This window comes from Bidens hawaiensis, unplaced genomic scaffold (assembly GCF_021521415.1).
Source record: "Bidens hawaiensis isolate Kalapana, Puna unplaced genomic scaffold, B.hawaiensis_p1.1 tig00018400_1, whole genome shotgun sequence".
Taxonomy (NCBI): Eukaryota; Viridiplantae; Streptophyta; class Magnoliopsida; order Asterales; family Asteraceae; genus Bidens; species Bidens hawaiensis.
In genome coordinates, this window is record NW_027492773.1 from 443,108 (window position 1) to 464,201 (window position 21,094).

The 21,094-nt window shown below is 37.5% G+C and overlaps 2 protein-coding genes across 2 annotated transcripts; one reads left to right on the plus strand and one right to left on the minus strand.

Annotated features, from left to right (window-relative positions):
- Positions 1-305: 305 nt before the first annotated feature.
- Positions 306-3,567, plus strand: LOC143555857 (polypyrimidine tract-binding protein homolog 3-like). Its single transcript, XM_077045334.1, has 8 exons — positions 306-377; positions 1,382-1,453; positions 1,529-1,605; positions 1,698-1,977; positions 2,399-2,464; positions 2,583-2,690; positions 2,784-2,927; positions 3,005-3,567. The coding sequence occupies exons 1-8, from the start codon at positions 321-323 to the stop codon at positions 3,392-3,394; spliced, it is 1,194 nt and encodes a 397-aa protein (XP_076901449.1). The 5' UTR covers positions 306-320; the 3' UTR covers positions 3,395-3,567.
- Positions 3,568-4,974: 1,407 nt separating this feature from the next.
- Positions 4,975-12,096, minus strand: LOC143555840 (putative folate-biopterin transporter 4). Its single transcript, XM_077045319.1, has 7 exons — positions 12,016-12,096; positions 10,706-10,833; positions 10,402-10,623; positions 9,274-9,735; positions 8,278-8,475; positions 5,320-5,457; positions 4,975-5,240 (listed from the first exon to the last, which is right to left on the minus strand). Exons 1-7 carry the CDS (start codon positions 12,094-12,096, stop codon positions 4,979-4,981), a joined length of 1,491 nt encoding a protein of 496 aa, XP_076901434.1. The 3' UTR covers positions 4,975-4,978.
- Positions 12,097-21,094: the final 8,998 nt, after the last annotated feature.

Genomic DNA, 21,094 nt, shown 5'->3' on the forward strand with positions numbered 1-21,094 from the left:
GTTAAGTTTAATTAGGGCTATCATATCATCGTATCGTTTGGGTGAGAGGTCCAGGATTCGATTCCTGGCAATGGTGGTATATTGTAAATAGTAGGAGGAAAGCATTAACATTCAATAAAAAAAAAAAAAAAATCATCGTATCGTTACTTGTTACTTGTTACTTGCCGCTTCTAAGCTTCTTCGGCTGACTTTACTTTTTATATATTTTCATCTTCAGGTAGGGTATCAATTTTAAATTTAAGGTTTTACATCTGAATGAATTATCTTTGGTTTCCTTAAATCTGTCTTTCTCGTATGTTTGTTTGTTCCTAGGATAGGATATGACAGAGCCTTCCAAAGTCATCCATGTTCGGAATGTTGGCCATGAGATCTCCGAGGTTCGTTTCATAAGAATATTAATAATAATAATAATAATAGTTATACTATTATTCTATCTCACTCACTAGACGATATTTATTTTGTAACATCAGTGTAACAATAATGATCCAGAAACTTTTTCTAGTGGGTTCAGTGTTCGGGTCGGTCGGTTTAAGGTTTATAACATAGTAAAAGTACTGCACAATAACAAAAACAAACATCTTTATTAGAAATAAAAAAACACTACTACTAATTACGAGTATCTAATAAAAACATCTAAACGATTACAATGAGGTGGCACGTAAATGAGCAACAAGCTGTGCCGCAACCCCCTTTTGTATAGCAAACCAAGTCCTACTAAAATCAAACTTTTTGGTTCTTAGGGGCCGATAAATTACTATGCACGACCTGTTGAACGCTGTTCAAGATGTCAACGGCCGTTGGGGCTAAGAAGCCAAATGAGGCGAAGGCAGAAAGGATAAACACGTATTTCTAATTCATTTTACAAATTTCGACGTAATCATTCATTCTAACTCTGGTTTTAACAAATTAACAAAAATGATTGAATCAAAACATGATATATATATAAATTTAAACAATACGGTGAACTCGTGAAGGACTGAAGCTGAATGGTTAAATGTCAAGGGGAGGCACTGGCATTGAGAATGAACCCCGGGTTCTCACATTAGGAAGGAGGGATGTTTACCACTAGACCAGGGTTCCACTTTGTGTATTGGTTCACTCACATTATATATATGGGTTCGTTCTCATATTTTATATAGGCGTTTTATATAAAATCCAAAACTCAATGGGTTCCCGTGAACCCAGTCTCGTATACGTAGATCCGCCCTTGCATTACATCAAAAGAGGCTATTATCGATACTGAAACAACTGCATATTTTTTCTGCAACTTTCTTTTTGTAATTTTTGTGATTCATAACATAAAACTTATTCATTTGAAGAATCTTGAATGCTGAGAAATGGGCTTTTATTATAATTCTTATCTTAAATGTTTCATTTTCAGCCTGATCTGCCTCAGCTATTCCAGCCTTTTGGAGTCATTAACAAACTAGTCATGCTTCGCGCAAAAAACCAGGTATTTCACTTTTTTTTTTCATACGCGTTTTGTTAATTTCTTACATTACTTTTACGTATGCCGCTGATGCTGCAGGCTCTCCTACAAATGCAAGATGTTCCTTCTGCTGTCAGTGCAATGCAATTTTATGCCAATGTGCAGCCAAGCATAAGGTATTATACTACGAGTAACAAAGGAAATTTATCATACATATTTTTTTGGGTGCTTTTGGTTTCCAATAACGTATATCATTTCAACCTTACAGGGGTAGAAATGTTTACGTTCAGTTTTCATCTCATCAAGAGCTAACTACAATGGAGCAAAATACTCAAGGACGGTGGATGAGGTTTGTATTATTTAACCGCTATTCTTTTAAATTTGCTGTTACAGAACACCGATGTTTACTCAAAAAACATTCAACTTTTTTGAGCGGATTTTTCTTTAATAAACTTTTACAAGTTAATATTGTCAGCATAGTTATCAAAAGCGAGGGAGGCGCTTGCCTAGGCGCAATTTCAGAGTGCAGCGAGGGTTTAGCGCCTGGTGTTAGTCAAGGCGAACATTTGAGAAAAAGATCTAATTTTTTATGATTTCTTTTGATTTATCAATACCTAATTGATAAGGCTTACCTAAAAAGCAGTCAAATTTAAGTAAATCAATAGCTGGTTACTTAAAAAAAGTATGATTTACTAATTTACTCTTTACGTCATCGATAATTCTTGATTTAATTATTTAATACATTCTAGTTTAGCTAGATTTATATAAATAAAAGGGTTTTTGTTTTGATGTTTTTAATTGTTAATTGTATTAATTTCAACTATATTTGGGGTGTAATATTATGTCTTATATTTTTCTTGGGGACCAATAACCGATATATCGGTGATATTAACTGCATAGCCACACGCGTGTGCGTTTATCATTCCTTTCATCTATAATTATTTGATTGTTTTTTTCTTTTGCTTTCAGTTGGATATTCACAGGTTGGTTCTCGTTGTCCCTTGTAAACAGGGAGTTATATTATCTGATATTTTTGTAATTACTTATTTCCTATGCTGCATAATCATATCTTAATAATATTTACTACGCATGCATTTGTGTTACGAGCTGATGCTTTTATGGGATGTGTTTGTTATAACTTATTGGAATGCAGATGAACAATGCGGCTGCAATCGCCGCTGCATTTGGAGGCGGATTGCCTCCCGGAATAAGCGGGACCAACGACAGATGCACGATTCTTGCATCTAATCTAAATCCCGATGTAACATCTTCCTCTTTTTCTTTCACATGCATTCACTTATTGTAAGTCAATAAGTTTCTATGTTTAAAGATATTCATGGTTGATAATGATTAGCGGATAGACGAGGACAAGCTGTTCAACTTGTTTTCTCTTTACGGGAACATTGTGAGAATCAAGCTTCTTCGAAACAAACCGGATCATGCTCTTGTTCAGATGGGCGATGGCTTTCAGGCTGAGTTAGCAGTGCACTTTTTGAAGGTATTTTTTTGTATTTTTTTTATTATTCTTTATTTTTTATAAAAGTAGATTACTTAGAATGTGTTTTTGGTATGTAGGGAGCTACACTATTTGGGAAGCGTTTGGAAGTTAATTATTCAAAGCATCCGAATATTACAATGGGCGCTGAAACACACGAGTATTTGAACTCCAACTTGAACCGATTCAACCGCAATGCTGCTAAAAACTACCGTTACTGCTGCTCACCAACCAAAATGATCCACCTGTCGAGCCTACCCCAGGACGTAACAGAAGAGGAGATTATATCCCATCTTGAAGAACACGGGAGCATCGTGAACACAAAAGTGTTTGAAATGAACGGGAAAAAGCAGGCTCTTGTTATGTTTGAGAACGAGGAGCAGGCGACTGAAGCACTTGTGTGCAAGCATGTCACCACACTTGCGGATTCTATTATTCGTATATCCTTTTCTCAGCTGCAGACTATTTGATGATGCTGCATGCTTTTGTCCTCGCAAACCACTCGTCGTTTGTTTTTCTTCTTTCTTTTAGTGTGTATGAATTTACTTGAGATTTTAGATCATGTTTGTACTAGTTTTTCTGATTGCTTGTATTATTTATTTTGTCGTGTTGTTTTTAATCGTTTTGCAGAATAAAAACTTAATATAGACAGCTTCTTGTTTAGGTTTAAAACATATTCATTTTTCTGTGTACAAAAATGACTTTTTCATAATCAATATTATTATTGATAGAGCTGGAGTTTGATTTAGGATTGTTTTAATATATTTTGTTGGTAGGATTTTGTCAGGGCCTATACGAGTCGAATAGAGATTGTGTGCAAGACAATGATATGAATATGAAATGTTAAATTTGAAGTCCAACCCTGTCTATATGCCTCATATTGGCATATGCAAGCCGACTGTATAGACCCTGACGGATAGTATGGTACGAGATACAAATAGTTCCATCACCAAAGAGCTAAACTATATGCCTTGTATACGCCCTATACATAGGGCGTACCTACTTTCTCCAGAGGGGGTTCATGGGAAACCCCCGAGTTTCGAAGATGTAGTGTAACGTTATATAGGAAAACTGGAGTGAACCCGAAAGTCGAAGTTGTCATCTTAAACACGCTATCTAATCATTATAAAAAACATATTTTTCGCGCGATTTTTACGTTTTAATTATAGTTGCAGGCAATTTGTTGCAGCTAGTAAGTTTTTTTTTGTTCATAAGGGCAATTAGGGAATATTTAAGGTCAAAGTAGTTGGATTATCAATTTTTCTCATTTTCAACTGTCAACAGCAGGTTATGAGTCTCAAAATTAAATAAAAAAACATGACAAGTTGCTTACTGCATAGCAAAGGGCATTTTGGGAAACCATAAATTACAAAAGTTGAGTATTAAGTCCAATAGCAGCTGCAACACAAGATTAAATTGCAAGTTCATGTCAAAGTTCAGATTCAATCAATAACTTTGAAGTCAAGCCTATTAGTTTTAAAGGGTCATGCTAAACGTACCCCTCTCCCTTGCTAACCTTACCCGACCGAACCGTCGAACCGACCCGATTCTTTTTATGTCCAACCCTATGAAATTGGAGTATCTAAAACCAGTGAACCCCCTGAAAAAATAAAAATTAAAAAATTCTACGCTACTGCCTATATGCATCGAACAGTTTTTCGTGGATGAAATATATGCCTCCTATAGGGTCTTTATCGACTCGTATAGTTCTTCGTGGATGAAGTATACGTCTTGTATATGACTCGTATAGGTCTATACGACTTAAAACATTTATTCGAGTCGTAAATTTAACGGTCAACAAGGTTTGACAAAAAGCTGAACCTATACGACTCGTATAGCTCAACAATAGTCGGATAGATGACACAGTGGAAGCGTTTACGAGATGGTGTACGTTTAAAATCTACTTATGAAGGGCATATGTTGAGTTTAGCCCATGAAGATCAAATTCAATGATGAAGCAAAATTCAAAGTCGAATGCTTGTGATGATGCTGATGGTGGTTTCAAAGATGATGGCTCTTAATCTTGTAGACGGGTATGTACGTATATATAAGAATTATATTGTTATACCTGTAGCATCTTTCGGTATCAAAAACAAGAAAACAAGCGGTATAAGTGTACACACGACTTGAATCCCGATCCCTAAACTAAGATTATCAAAAGAACCCGAAGAAATGTTCAAAACAGAAGCCAAAGTATCGCCAAAAAATGAACTCATTGCAGACCCAAAGTTGTTAACCGACATGTAGAGTGCAAACAGAGTCCCTTCTATTCCAGGCGGGCATAATTGTCCAGATAGGATCAAGAAAGGCATGAACCTGCAATCACAAATCAACCCATCACTCACTTTACTGTCGAACACATTGATTTTATTACAAGATATTATCATATATATACTTGAACTGGTTGACTACATCCGAGAGAGCGGACCCGAACAACACCATTACTTTGTCTGATATGCCATGCGAAACATTTATTCTAGAAACTAATATTAAGTCAAGAAGAGTCAGCTGTGCCAGAGTAATATGAGCAAACCTGCAAACATGTATCAGTTTAGAATCAGTTAGCAAGCTTTCTTTAACATACACTTATGATATATATATATATATATTTTAGAATTAATTACACAGATTGGCCCGGCCCATATTGCAACTTTAGTACTCAAATTTAAAAAATTACAACTTTAGACCAATTGTTTGCACGAATGTGACACCATTGGTCCATAAATGGATGGAGGTAAACTTTTCAATTAAACTTTAAAAATGACCAAAATACCCTTGGAATACTAAAAAGTAGTTTGGTTATTTCACACGCAATTAATGAAAAAAAAGTAACCTCCTTCCATTTCAGGTACTATGAAAGCGTTGCTTGATAAGCATCCCGTCTTGCCCCCGCCCGCCTTGCCTGATGCCTTACTCTTGGTGGCCCCTTTGGTTGTGGACGTTGAAAGTGTCCTAGGGTGTATTAAATCGTTTCCTAAAGGGACTTCATGTGGTAGAGATAGGCTTAGGGCCCAACATATTTTGGATGCCCTATGTGGGGAAGGATCCGCGATTGCCGTGAGGTTGCTTAAGGTTATCACTGAGGTGGTTAACTTGTGGTTAGGGGGGAGATGCCCTGTTTCTTTGGCGGAGTTTGTGGCCTCGGCACCTCTAACGCCACTGCTTAGCCCGACAATGGGGTTAGGCCTATTGCCGTTGGCGCGATTTGGAGAGACTTGTATCCAAAGTGGCTATGAGGAGTGCTGGGAAAGAGATGGAAAAATACCTTGGTGATTTTCAATTCGGGGTGAGGGTCCCGAGTGGAGCGGAGGCGGTGCTTCATAGTGCGAATAGATTTCTTAATATGTTCCACTCGGATGGGTCGTTGGCTTTGCTTACAGTAGATTTTTCTAATGCCTTCAACCTGGTGGATAGGACCACCCTCCTGCAGGAAGTTCGTGCCAGATGCCCATCTATTTCCCTATGGGTTAATTTTCTTTACGGGCAACCTGCAAGGCTATATGTAGGGAATTATTGTATCCAGTCAACTAAGTCAACTACTGGGGTTCAACAAGGCGATCCTTTAGGACCCCTTCTCTTTGCTTTAGCTTTACACCCCCTCATTCATCAAGTACGAGATGGTTGCAAGTTACTTTTCCATGCATGGTACTTAGATGATGGCACGATTATAGGAGACGCCATTGAAGTGGCTAAAGCCTTGGATATAATTAGATCTAAGGGGCCAAGTTTAGGGCTTGAGCTTAATATTAAAAAGACAGAAGTATACTGGCCGTCGTGCAATGGGGTAAAGGCAAAAGTAGGTTTATTTCCTATAGGGATTGGGAGACCGGAGTTAGGGGTAAAACTCCTTGGAGGTGATTGGGAGACCGGAGTTAGGGGTAAAACTCCTTGGAGGTGCGGTTAGCCGGGATGCTGGGTTTATCAATAATTTGGCCATTACCAGAGCTTCAAGAGCCGTGGAACTAATGAGATGTCTTACTCGTCTGCGTGACCCTCAATGTGAGCTTCTCTTGCTTCGCTCATGTATGGGGGTGGCTAAATTGTTGTTTGGACTCCGAACATGTCAGCCTATGTTTGTTAAGGAAGCTGTCTCTGTTTTTGACAAAGGGCTTCGAGCGGCGATTGAGGATATTGTGGTATGTGGGGGTCCGTTTTTTGGGGATTTTCAATGGAGACTAGCCTCTCTCCCTATCCATTTCAGTGGTTTAGGGTTATATTCAGCTGAGGATGTTTCCACCTATGTTTTTTTCGCCTCGAGAGCACGATCTTGGAAGTTACAGGACCACATTTTGCGTGATTGTGATGGGTGGGTTGGATTCCGATTTTGGGTGTGCGATGGATTATTTGCACAACTCTATTCCCGATTTTGATCTTGGCGGGTTCGCTAATAAGGACACCGTCCCCCCTAAAGCCCAAAATGCTTTGGCGAGTGCCCTTTATAGTAAAACCGTCCAAAGTTTGGGAGAAAAGTTTGACATGTCCTCTCGTCAAAGAGCGGTATTAGAATGTCTTCAGGCTCCTCATGCTCAAGACTTTTTGACTGTCAACCCAGTCGAAGGGTTAGGCCAGCACATGTCAGCAGTGGAGTACCGAGCCATTCTTAAATATCGTTTAATGATCCCACTGTTCCCAGTTGATGAGCCATGCCCGGTCTGTCGTAAGGTTGTGAACACGCGATTCATTGCAAAGAACTCCCTGGGTTCAAATATAGACATGATTTGGTCAGAGATGTCCTTTGTGATGTGTTAAAACGGGCGGGAATCTCGGCAAGAAAAGAGGCTCCTGTGAATTTCTTGTCGGATCCACGTGAAGGAAGGTCTACTCTCCGACCAGCGGACATTCTTGTGTTTGGATGGGCGGGGGGGAAGCATGCTTGTGTGGACCTTACTGGGGTGTCCCCTCTTGTCGGGCTTAGGGACACCGGGTTTGTTGCTAGGCATGCCGTGCTAAAGGCAGAAGCAGGAAAAATTGCTAAGCACGAGAAGGCGTGTGTGGAGAATCAACACGCCTTCATTCCTTTTGCTTTTGACACATTTGGGTCTCTTGCCCCCGATGCTGTTGCGTTTCTAAAAAGAGTTCAACGGGTCGTGCACAGTAACTCATCGACGCCGAAGAACGATAACTTTGTTTTCAGTAGGATCGGTTTTGCCATTCAAAAGGGGGTGGCGGCGCAGCTTGTTGCCCGCTTACCTGCCTCTTTATTGTAACTGGAACTATTTTTAATATAATTTAACTCATTTCAGGTACCAACGATGTTAGTCACGTTCGTGTAAACAGTTGGTCTAAAGTTGCAATTTTTGAATCAGAAGACTAAAGTTGCTACGGGGACTATCCGTGTTTAATATACACTTACATGAGAATCTTTCTTAATTTCATCTTCTTTAAGAAACAGTTGTAAGTGAATGCTCCAAACATGAGGCCTATCCACCCATTAACACGTTCGGCCCCCAAAAACGAAGCTTCAAGATTCAGAACTTCTGTCTGGTAGTAGAACATAACATTTGACAGATTTGGAACAGTCACCTGTGCTAAGAAAAACCAACCCATTGGTCTGGCTTTCCCAATAATCTCAGTCAGAAATAAGCAAATTATGGGCCCCTTTTAAACAAGGATGGGACCCACCAAATAATATGTTAAGAATTTGAAGCTGTAATTAACAATGATAGATATTACATATACAAGTATATTTGGCAAAACATTAAACTTCGCTAATCCGCGGGTCAACTGTTGCACATAGTGTTCTTAAATGCTTAAACCATCCTAGATCAGTTTACTAGATAAATATAAAAAAATTTAGCAATGGTGCAATGCATCTTTATAATCCTATTTAACACATTAGTTAAGTATAAAATTTGATAAAAGAAAAACAAATGTTGGCGGGTCTCCTAACCCGACCCATGTTGAACCGTATATAAAGTTATAAACGTTGACCACTTTGACCCATTACAGACCCGCCCATTCGGTTTTTGAGTTTTTAGAAAACCATTCGGTTTCCGTTTTATCGGTTTTACCATAGTTATAAACTTTTTTGTTAATTAATGATTAATTGGTTATTATACATTTGAGCTTAAAATATTTAGGTTACAGGATTTATTAAATTCTTATAAACTAAACATTCAAAATGAAAATCCGTAAATTTGGTTTTTCGATTTTTTATGCATGCAGAACCGAACCTAAATTCAGTTTTACAAAAACATAAAACCAAACCGTTGGTTAATGTTTAAATTCGGTTATTTTGGATCGGTTTTTTGGGCTACTTATTGGTTTTTCAGTTTCATGCGCAGCCCTAAACTATACATAAATTTTTTTCATAAGAAACTAAAGTAATAGAAAGTTTATCACGTTATACCTAAAAATAATCGGGCGTCGAATAGCATTAAACAACGTATAACCGGCCCGTTTAAAAGATTGGAACCAGTTTGACAGCAAAGATTCTTCTTTTTCAGTCTCCTGATATTTACCTAAAATATTATTCAATATTTTCTTGCCGCTTTTATGGCTTCTTTTTCTCATCAAAGTACCAGGCTTTGGAGGTGAAGCGGATTCGGTCGATAATCTAGCTTCATCCAAAATATCTATATCAGAGTCATTATAAGTAGAAAATTCAGGTAATTGTGAACCGCTTATAGATGAACTGTCCGCCACAAAACGACATGAAAATAGTTGTACAGCTGGCAAAACAGAAAACAGTAAAAATATGTTGTGCATTTGGAAGTTGTTTAGTGCATATGTTCCGAACAAACTCCCACAGATTCCACCTAGAGCCATTGTCATCCATGATATTGCTTGCAGATCGCCAGAAAATGTAGCCCTAAATGGAAGTAATTTTGAAAAATAAAAATAATTAGCTTGCAGATAACAAAACCTGTAAATGAACACAAACGACTGAACACGAACAAGTAACGAACGGGGTTTTCTTGTTTGTGTTCATTTGTTAAGAAAATGTGGTGTCCGTGTTTTTTTTATGTTAGTTCATTAATAGTATAAAGGAACAGGTCACGAACGTTAACGAATGAACATAACTAAGCATAGATGAACGGACATAACTAAGATAAAAAACCAATTAAAAGTAAATGTAAACAACAATGTGTTGGGCCTCAAAGTTGTTAAAACTAGACTAAATTGTAGCGGGCCTAAAAAAAATTAAATGAAAATATTAACGAATGCAAACGAACGAACTTAAACAAACGTAAACTAATGAACATAAATGAGCGTAAGCTCAGACCCATAAAAGAATGTACACAAATGAATTTAAATGAACGAATGTTCACAAACATAAATGAATGATCAAGACATGTGCTAATGTTTTGTTCTTTTAACTTAATGAACAAACAATTTTGTTCATGTTCGTTCCTTTATTAAATACGCAAACTTCCCGCCGAACGGTTCGTTGAACGTTGCCCATTCTACTCAAATTTACCTCACAAGTTATCCATCAATAAAATCTTTAAAGAAAATCTTGGAGAAAAGAGCATACTTTTCATGTCTAGCTGCCTCTGTAATCATTGCATCAATTACAACATCCGCCATTGCAGATCCCATATTTTGCAATAACAATAGTATCATAAGTTGATGTTTGGAATCCCTTACATATTTCCATGATCCAAGAATCAACCACGGAAAGAGGGAAAACAGCGTTGCAATGACTAAATAAGGAATTCTTTTTCTTCCATTGATTGAAATACAGTCTGATATTATTCTGCACATAAGATGTGCACAATATTTGGTTCAACTTAATAACTAACGTCAATAAATTCATAAATTAACAGTTAGAGTAATACCCAAATATTGGTTTTATGCTCCACGGAACAAATGATATGGATGTTACAAACTGAGAAGCAGAAGATGATAACTTTAATCTGTATTTTAGCTGGTAAGAAACTGCTGTCCATACAAAAGATCTAAGCCCCTAATCAGATAAATCACATAAAATGAGTTAGAAAAAAGATCAATGCCGAAACAATGGCAGATATAAAGAAATAGCTTAAAGTGAAAACGTTTAAACGACTCGAAATTCAAAAAAGTATTTTTTTAATGCATAAAACCTCCTAAATCATTTTAGTCTAGACTTGGAAACGAACTGAACGAACATGATTAAAGCATGTTCGTGTTCGCTCCTTCAGAAAATGAGTGTGTTTGTTTATGTTCGTTCATTAACAGTAAAAGAATTGTTCACGAACTTACATAGACGCACGAATATAACCGAGATAAAAACCAATTAAAAGTAAATGTAAACAACAATGTGTTGGGCCTAAAAAGTTATTAAAACTAGACTACATTGTAATTGGCATACAAAATTTAAAAGAATATAAGAACGAGTGTAGACGAACGAATGTAAACATATGAACTTAAACAAACATAAACGAATGAATATAAACGAATTTAAACAAATGAATGTGAACGAACGAACGAGACATGTATACCGCTACCGTACAGTATCAGTACGGTACCAGTATTTGGTAAAAAATGGCCATCCCTAAGATGAGTTATATAAAGATACAACTATGCAGTTAATGCGGAAAATATCAAATTCTGGTCAAGGACCGATATCTAAGATATCAGTTATCGCAGGGGATACCGGTAAATTTAATATCATGCAGAATTTATATATATAGTAATTTAACACTAACAATTCAGTATACTATCCTACCATTAACAAACTAACCTTTTGCAACTTACAAAACACTAACAATTGTAGCAAGCAGAAACATATTAAAACTTAAAACACTAACATTAAACACTAAAAATTGACAATTAATACTTACAAAAACTGATATCAGGAAAATCGGTGATATATCGGTCAATATAATATTGAAACCGATATTATAACTGATATTTTGCAGCGATATTTTACCAAGGGACCGATAAAAAGTTAACAACACATATTTCATGGACAGTAGAAACAAGCACTCAAATTGCAACAATTTCAAATAAAAAAATAATAATAATAAGATTAATATGATGTTCCTGATTTTGAATCGTAATAAGTCTAAAAACTAAAAACGTTGAATAAATAGGCAATAATAATAGCAAAATTGGGGATGTAATATTCATATTGAATAAAAGAAGTTAAATAAATAAATAAATAAACCTGAGAAAAGTAAATGAAGCAGATGAGCCAAAGAAACGAAGCACCGAATGTGATCCGAAGCTCTTTGATCCATCCTAACATCTTATTTTACATATAAAATACATCATCTGAAATGACAGAGAAGAAATACATACGTACGTACGTTTTTCGTTTCATTTCGGTTCCTTGTCCAACTGTTTCATTTCATTGGGTCAAATAATAAAACAAATATTTTTCTAACCCAAACAAAACGTTACATTTGATTTGATACTGTACAATAATGCATTAACATACGATACATATGAGAGACGCTCAAAGGCAAAAGTACTAAAATGCTCAACCAAACCGTAAAACGCTTAGCCAGAAAACTAAAACGCTCAAAAGCGGTTTTTGTGAAAAAGGTAAAAAATTGATCGATTAACCATCCAAAACTGTTTTTCGGTAAACCAATGATTAATTTGATATGTATTACGATTCCGAGATGTTGGGATGTGATTTCATGGATCGATTTCGTGAAAAAAAAGGATTCGCGTACCTATTGTATGTTAAGGTATTATTGTATTAGATTTTTCCCTATGTATATATAACCCAATAAAAAATTTACTTGTCTTGGTTTTTACTTTACCGTAAATTGCAGTTTGTATTTATGTGGTTTAAAAATAAAAGTAACTTCACTTGTCCTTCTCTCGTGAAATTTGAACTACTTGCGTCCATGTGGGTTTTGAGACGGTATCAGTTTGAGTCCCTCCATCTATTTTCATCAAAAAAATCCACTAAAAGCCATAGTGAATTGTAATCAAATGATTCCAACTAATTCATCGGATGGGTTCGAGTTGAACGAGGATACCTCTAGTAGTCTCCAATTTCTTGTGGATGTTGTCGCTTAACGTGAAGTTGAAGACACGACAACAATAAAATTAGAAAAATAATAATAAAAAGTGCCCCGTGATTGTGAGAAATCTCAAGAGGTCCTAATGAAAGAGTTCTTAATTAAACCAACTAGCCACGATATTACACTTTTATACACCATACGTGACTATACTCATTTGGGTTTGGAGAATGTGTTCGACCAGTTTGTGTGACCAATTTATTAAAGGTGAGCACCAATGCCTGATGATCATGCTCAAAGTGGTCGCGTCATATGATCACTAGTTTTGGCATGCGTTCTTTGGTGCTACACGTTCAAACAATGATATCAATGTTCTCAACAATCTTCATTATATACTAAAGAGATGCATGGAACCGCACCTAGGAGCCTATTTCATGTCAACGAGCGACAATACCAACGTGGCCAGTATCCTACCAATAGGATCTACCCTACTTAGTCTACATTTGAAAAATCATTCATGTATCCAATCGAGGCAAAGTAAAATAAGTTCAAGAAGGTGCAATAGTTGTCAAGAAAAATTGTCAAGCTAGCTTTCGGTGTTTTAAAAGCTAAATGGGGTATAGTTAGGCGACCAACACGTCTTATAAACAGGAGAGTATTAGGAACGTGATGTATTCTTGCACTATATTACACAATATGATCTTGATGACGGAAATGTGATATCGCCTCTCTATATAACGGATCCTGCGACCGATATAATTCTTGAGGATAAAAGATTGAATAGTTTTTTATGATTTAGGTTAAAAATAAGGTGATTCTCTCTCATTGGTTAATGGCAATTGGGTTGTGCTCCTGCTACCTGTTTTGGACAAAAATATGTTAAGGATCAAGTATCCAAATCTGTTAAGTGAGGTAATGTGCTAATTTGATAATGACAAGTGAGTAATCATAATATTGGTGAACACAGAGGTTTGATCACGAGGGAAAAAGCCCTTAATCAAGATAGTCTTACTTCGGTCAAAACTTATCAAGGCAATTTTTGGTAAAATAGCTTCGGTCAAGGATTAATGAGATAATCTTTGGTCGAATCACTTTAGTCAATGATCGACAAGGTAACCTTTGGTCGAGGAGTATGTGATTATCGTGATCTCCGGCACAAAAAACCCCCGGATGGTGAAAACTATCACCGTCGATTATATTAATAAGCTAAAGGTGGTTACAAGTGTTGGAGTTGTTGATCAACGATTACAATCGAGCTAAGTGTGTGTGAGATTACAGAGAATTTGTGAGCTATAATCTGCAATAGTAAACTAGTGAACTGTGTGTGTCCTAGGGTTGATCACAACTCAAATATTTATAAAGGAAAAATAAATTAACTAACTAACAATAAATCCTAAAAATCCGCAAGTCTTCCACTAACCACTCCCATTACTTTGACCACGTGCCATAGAAGTCCAGTAGCGAAATAAGTGGAAGAATAAGTCTAGGAGCCGTTAATGTTGATAAATATCAACATTCATATGAGAAACAACCGTTAACAGCACCAAATACCGAGGATCCATGATCCTGACATAGCTCTGGAACTCTTCAGAAGGATAATTGATCCAGACATGTCTTCAAGAATAACATATCCTCAGCACTCAGTTATTTGTGACTCAACAAGAAGTCCTATAAATCCGCCACTTCTCCCACTAAACGTGTTACAGCCATTTGACCACTTGTTTGACAAATCCAATAGCGAGATATTCGGTGGAATAAGTCTTGGAGCTATTATACTTATTAAATAACAACCTACACACAAGAAACAATTGTTAATAATACCAAGTACTGAGGACCACTGATCCTGATAGGATCTGTCTAAGGATAACTGATCCTAGAACATATGTCAGGATAACGTATCCACAGTGTCAAATTTCCGTGCCCTAACAATTGCCCCCAAAATGGCGGTTGTGATAAGATCACAGCTGTCATTTTGCCTTTGATTTCAAACTTCCTGCAAAAACATATGAGATTTGACAAGCTAGATATAATTATCATATATCTGTAGAGTTTCCCTGAGAACTTCCCTTCAAGCTAGATATCCAAAACCTCTTATTCTCCCTGCAAATCATGAACAGCTAGTAATACATGTTTAACCCGGGTGGATGGTCTATATTTTGAACGGTGAAGTCCGGGTTAAAACTTTTAGTTAAGTCCAGGTGACTTATGTTTAATAATAATTGAAAACTTTTGACTATTCGCTTGTTACTTGTTATTGTGAAAGTTTGTTTGATATAGCTTTAGCTTTATTGAAAGTTTTAAGAAATAATCTTAAATAAAAATTTTAGGATAGAATACCTTGTAAAAGTAATTTGAAGATTTCAAATCCTTAAACAAAAAGAAAATTTATAAGGATCACAGACAAATAAATGTAAAAAATGAAAAATAGAAACCATACTAATGGGTCTGATTAGACATGGGTTACCATAAGTAATGACCCTTCTGTGATCCTGGTAGAAGCAATTTAAGGATTTTGAATCCATAATTCTTGATCTTCATAATGAACTTAGAAACTCTGTTGCAAACAACTTATAATGTTAACTGGGATTAAACCCAACAAGCTGGGGACAAGCCCATAAAATAAACTGGGGACAAGCCCGTGTAATCTGGGGACAAACCCGTGTAATCTGGGGACAAACCCGTGTAATCTGGGGACAAGCCTGTGTAATCTGGGGACAAGCCCGTGCAACTGGTGTTAAACTGGCGACATGGCCCTTGAGAAGAGGTGAAAACCCCTTAAACCTTAGGATTAAACTGGCGACAAGGCCCTTGAGAAGAGGTGAAAACCCCTTAAAACTTAGGATTAAACTGGCGACAAGGCCCTTGAGAAGAGGTGAAAACCCCTTAAACCTTAGGAAATGGTACGTCTACCATATATCGTAGGATCCTCCATATAGCCGGAAACAACAAAATTGTCATCCACTAAACGTGTACTGGTCCCGCTGCCCCGGACTATACATCGGATATCGTGCGCAACTGGCGATCGTGAGAAAGGTGAAAACCTTTAAACCTTAGGGGATATGACCATCGGGGGTCATACCCAATCGTGGGCAAAGCCAATGGAAATAGTAAAGTACCTTATATGTAAAGGAGAGGTGGCCAACCTCTTAGACATTGAACTTCTCATTAGAATCTGCATTGTTACTTAAAAACTTGGAAAAGATAAACGTTAAAAATATATTATCCTTAGAATAACAAAAATATAAAATGATAAGTAATCAGATAGATATTACCGATTTTAGGATCCTTGATCCTTTAAGGATAATGTATCCTCTCAGGATATTGGATCCTAATTAGACAAAATATTTCTTTAGGTGGATAGCATTCCATGCTCTTGGTAGTCTATTGCCTTCCATTGTAAGCAAATGATATGCCCCCTTTCCTGCTTCCGACTCAATCTGATAAGGTCCTTCCCATTTGGGCACTAGCTTCCCATCAGCCGGATTTGTTGTGTTTTGGAAGGCTTTCCTTAACACCAAATCTCCTTCTTGAAATCTTCTGATTCTGATATTTTTGTTGTATGCCCCAGCTACCCTTTGTTGATAAGCTGCCATTCTGATCTTTGCTAGGTCTCTGAGTTCTTCTATAGTATCCAAGTCTTCAAGAAGGATATCCTCATTGGCTTGAGGATCACGGATGCTCGTTCTTGCCGTAGGAACCACCATTTCTGTGGGAATTACTGCTTCTGATCCAAACACCAATGAGAAGGGTGATACCTGTCTGCCCAAAGAACATAAGGAAGTTCTTCAGCCCATTTTCCCTTCTTGGATCCTAGCTTATTCTTCAGATTGTTGATGATGATCTTGTTGCTAGACTCTGATTGACCGAACCAGAGTGGAAGTAATCATTTTGATGCCCCAACTGTCACAAAAGTTAGTGGTTCTATTCCCGATAAACTGGGAACCATTGTCACAAACAATTTCAGCAGGAATACCAAATCTAGTTATAATATTTTGTTTAATAAAATATATCACTTCCCTTTCTCGGACTTGTACAAATGCTTCTGCCTCAATCCATTTGGAGAAGTAGTCAGTCATAGCAAGCATAAAGACTTTTCCACCGGGTGCTTTTGGTAACTTGCCTACAATATCCATACCCCATTTCATGAAAGGCCATGAGTAGGATATAGGATATAAAGGCTCCGCTGGCTGATGAAGGATGTTTGCATGTCTTTGACAAGCATCACATTTCCTTGAATACTCCACTGCATTCTTCTTCATTGTTGGCCAGAAGTATTCGGTTCTAAGTATTCTAGAAAATAATGCTCTTCCACCTGTGTGATTTCCGCAATCTCCTTCATGAAAATCCTTGAGTACTTCTTTGATCTCAGGATCCTCAATGCATCTTAAGTACGGACCTGCAAGAGATTTTCTATATAGCATATCATCTAATAAAATGTACTGTGATACCTTGAGTTTGAAGGATTTGGGATTCTCTGTTGTTGGAATTTCTCCTGTTTGTATGTATTTTTTGATCGGGAGGATCTAGGATCCTTGATTGTCCGAGGATAATGGATCCCAAAGTACAATCTGTTTATCACTTGTTATTTCTCCAACTTCTTGCTCTCCTATCGCCGGCAAGAGAATGTGGATTATTGGGATTTTCAAATCCTCAGGAATCTTCAGGGATGAGGCTAAGTTTGCCAAGGCGTCTGCCCCAACGTTTTCTTCCCTCGGTACCTGTGTAATACTAAACATTTCGAAGGATTTCGATAACTCCTTCACAAAATCTAAATATTTCATTAGTTTCTCACCTTTAACAACATACGATCCATTTAAGTGGTTAGTTATCAATAAAGAATCTACCTAAACTTTAAGATACCTGATCTTCATGCTTTTGGCTAATTGCAAACCTGCGATCAGAGCCTCATACTATGCTTCATTGTTTGTTGCTTGGAATTCACAAGATATGGATTGGGGTATTATGTCCCCCTGTGGCGATTTCAGTAGGATCCCTAATCCTGTTCCTCTTACGTTGGATGCTCCATCTGTGAAGAGTATCCAAGGATCCTTGGTCTTTTCCAGTTGTTGGACCTCCAAGTCAGCTTCTTTTTGTAGATCACTAGTGAAATCAGCCACAAAGTCCGCTAATGCTTGAGATTTGATTGCTATTCTTGGCTCATATTGGATATCAAATGCACTTAATTTCACAGCCCACTTGGCCATTCTACCTGATAACTCTGGTTTTCTAAGAACATTCTTCACAGGATAATTAGTTCTCAAAATAATATGGTGAGTTTCAAAATAATGTCTCAATTTAGTAGAAGCCATAACTAAAGCAAGAATTAATTTTTCAAGATGAGAGTACCTGGCTTCTGCATCTAACAAACTCTTACTTACATAATATACGGGGTGTTGTTCACCTTCATGATCCTTAACGAGAACAGCACTTACTGCATTACCTGAAACTGCTAGGTATAAATACAAGGATTCTCCATCCACAGGCTTCATTAAGGATGGTGCTGAGGATAAGTAATCCTTCAACGACTTGAGTGCTGCCTCATGCTTTTCTGTCCATTCAAACTTCTTATTCTTTCTAAGAATATCGTAGAAGTCTTTGCATTTCTCGGAGGATCTTGAGATGAATCGGTTGAGAGAAGCTATTCTTCCTGTAAGCCTTTGGACATCCTTTGTGTTTGCAGGAGATTTCAAATTGAGGATGGATTCAATCTGCTCGGGGCTTGCTTCAATTCCTCTCTTAGTCACCATATATCCCAGAAATTTTCCAGCCTTAACACCAAAGTGGCATTTTGACGGATTCAATTTCATGTTATATTGGTCGAGGATATTGAATGCTTCCTCGAGGTCTCTAAGGTGATCCTCAACTCTCTTTGATTTCACCACCATATCATCTATGTAGACCTCCATAGTCTTACCCAACTGATCCTTGAACATCATGTTGACTAATCTTTGGTATGTTGCCCCTGCATTTCTTAGTCCAAACGGCATAGTAGTATAACAGTATATGCTGGTAGGAGTCATGAATGCTGTATCCTCTTGATCAGATGGTTCCATCTGAATTTGTTGAAATCCAGAGGAAGCATCCATAAAGGTAAGCATTTCATGTCCTGCCGTTGCATCCACCATGGAATCTATATGTGGTAATGGGAAAGGATCCTTGGGGCATGCCTTGTTTAAATCAGTAAAATCGACACACCCCCTCCACTTTCCATTCTTTTTTGAAACAACGACCACATTAGCTAGCCATCGAGGATACTGAACCTCTCTGATCATACCGGCCTTAAGAAGTTTTTCAACTTCTTCTTGTATGATCTTGTTCCTCTCAGGAGCGAATTTCCTTCGCTTATGATGGACGGGTTTAACAAATAAATCAAGGCCGAGTTTATGAGTGATTACCTCTTTTGAAATACCTGTCATGTCTGTTGGTGCATAATGTCAGTAGTTCAGTATCTCGTGTTTTGTATGTGTCTGTAATCGTGTTAGATTGTTTGTTTTGGTTTTGGATATTGTGTTACACAAGTTCGCCTGGGATGTAGGCGAACTACGTGGCAAGCGAAGTTATGACAACTTCGCCCAGTCTGTTAGGCGAAGTTGTCGAGGCTTATATATTCCTCACTTCGGCTTGGCTTAAAAAAAAGTTTTATGAGAACGTGTATTGTGATAATTGAGATCACGTGTTGAAGTGTTGCAATACAAACGTGTTTATTAGTATTGTAACGTGTGTTTGTGTATCGTCTCAACATATTATATATCTTACGCTCGTATCGTATTACGTGGGGATTCCGTACCCTCGTGTTACGAGATACTCCTGTGTAGATCCGGCTGGGAACCTACAATTGGTATCAGAGCTTTTGCTCGTGATTGTGTGGTTCGGGATTATCACACGGGTGTTAAGATCGTTCCGTTCGACTATTCGCGAAACGAGTTTACGTTGAAATACCTAGTTTTTGTGTCTTGCCCATCTCCCACCATCAAATATAACCCAATACACCTTCGCATACATCGTAATACGTCCAATTAAAACCTGCAAAAACTTGTGTTCATCAGGCGAAGTTGCCGTCATCGTTCGTAGGGGGTTTAAGCGAACTTATAAGGTTTAAGCGAAGTTGAGTAAGAAGCGAAGTTAGGAGGAAGCGAAGTTAGGAGTTCAAGCGAAGTTATCATCACAGCGAAGTTAACAAGCGAAGTTGTCATAACTTCGCTGTCTGGTCACTGTTTAAAAAAAAAATTAAATACTTTCTTTGTATTTCTAGTCGTGTTTCTTTCAACTATGACTTCAATAAACATTACAGAACTGGTAAAAATGGAGGTTGAAGCCGGTTCAGCAACTAAAGCTCAAAAAATGCTTAAGGGTACCGATTTCGTTGCATGGAAAGATCGGTTTGAACAGTATGTGAAGTATCAAGATGCTAAGATGTGGGTTTTCATTCAAGACGGATACATTCCACCAACATCCTTGTTTGAAGGTCGTGAACAGATTAAGAAGTACAATAAGATGGAAGAGGAGGAAAAGAAAATGTATGAGGCAGAAAGTAAAGCTCATGCAGCAATAACAATGGCTCTTTCACAAGAGATTCTTCATACCTTCAAGAAGTACAAAACTGCTAGAGAGCTATGGGAAGCACTAGAAAATAGATATGAAGGAAATGTGGGGATACGTGCTTCCAAGACAAAGCTACTAAAAACCCAATTCTCTGTATTCAAGTATTTGAAAAATGAATCACTTGACGATATCATCACAAGATATTATCACTTGATGACCGAACTTAGTAATTACTCCATTGAATACAAGGAAGAAGAGATAGTAGAGAAACTTCTTGATGCTCTTCCACCGAAATGGGAAATATACACGGTTTTGATGAGAGAGGATAAAGACTTTGCCAATATTGATTTGGAAACAGCAGTCAATAAGTTACGAAATTTTGAACTTAACATGGTTCGGAAGGAGACACCAACTGATCAGGTTCAGGATCCGGGAATGTATGGTGTGAAAGTCACTCCAAGTTCAAGTTCAAAATCAGAATCCTCTGCCTACTACTCAAAGGGAGAATCAAACTCAAACTCAACTCGAGATGGTCATGTGATTCTCAATATGGATGGCGACGTATGTTTCGTAGCTGGAGGTAGTAATCCTTCAAAACCTCAAGCCACAACTGGAAATTTCTCGTCAAATGTTCCGAGCTACAACTACTCACAGATGCCCATGAGTGTTAAATCAGCTGAACAACAGTTTGCTCTCTATGCATCCTTCATTGCATCTTATGAGAACTAC

Excerpts from the sequence above, each read along its gene's own strand:
- LOC143555857 (XM_077045334.1), top strand. The coding sequence starts at position 321 with ATGACAGAGCCTTCCAAAGTCATCCATGTTCGGAATGTTGGCCATGAG. Across the intron at positions 2,691-2,783 it reads CATCTAATCTAAATCCCGAT|CGGATAGACGAGGACAAGCT; the intron begins GTAACATCTTCC and ends GATAATGATTAG. Across the intron at positions 2,928-3,004 it reads TAGCAGTGCACTTTTTGAAG|GGAGCTACACTATTTGGGAA; the intron begins GTATTTTTTTGT and ends TTTGGTATGTAG.
- LOC143555840 (XM_077045319.1), bottom strand. The coding sequence starts at position 12,096 with ATGTTAGGATGGATCAAAGAGCTTCGGATCACATTCGGTGCTTCGTTT. Across the intron at positions 9,736-10,401 it reads GAGGCAGCTAGACATGAAAA|GGCTACATTTTCTGGCGATC; the intron begins GTATGCTCTTTT and ends ACTTCCATTTAG. Across the intron at positions 5,458-8,277 it reads AAATTAAGAAAGATTCTCAT|GTTTGCTCATATTACTCTGG; the intron begins GTAAGTGTATAT and ends ACATGTTTGCAG.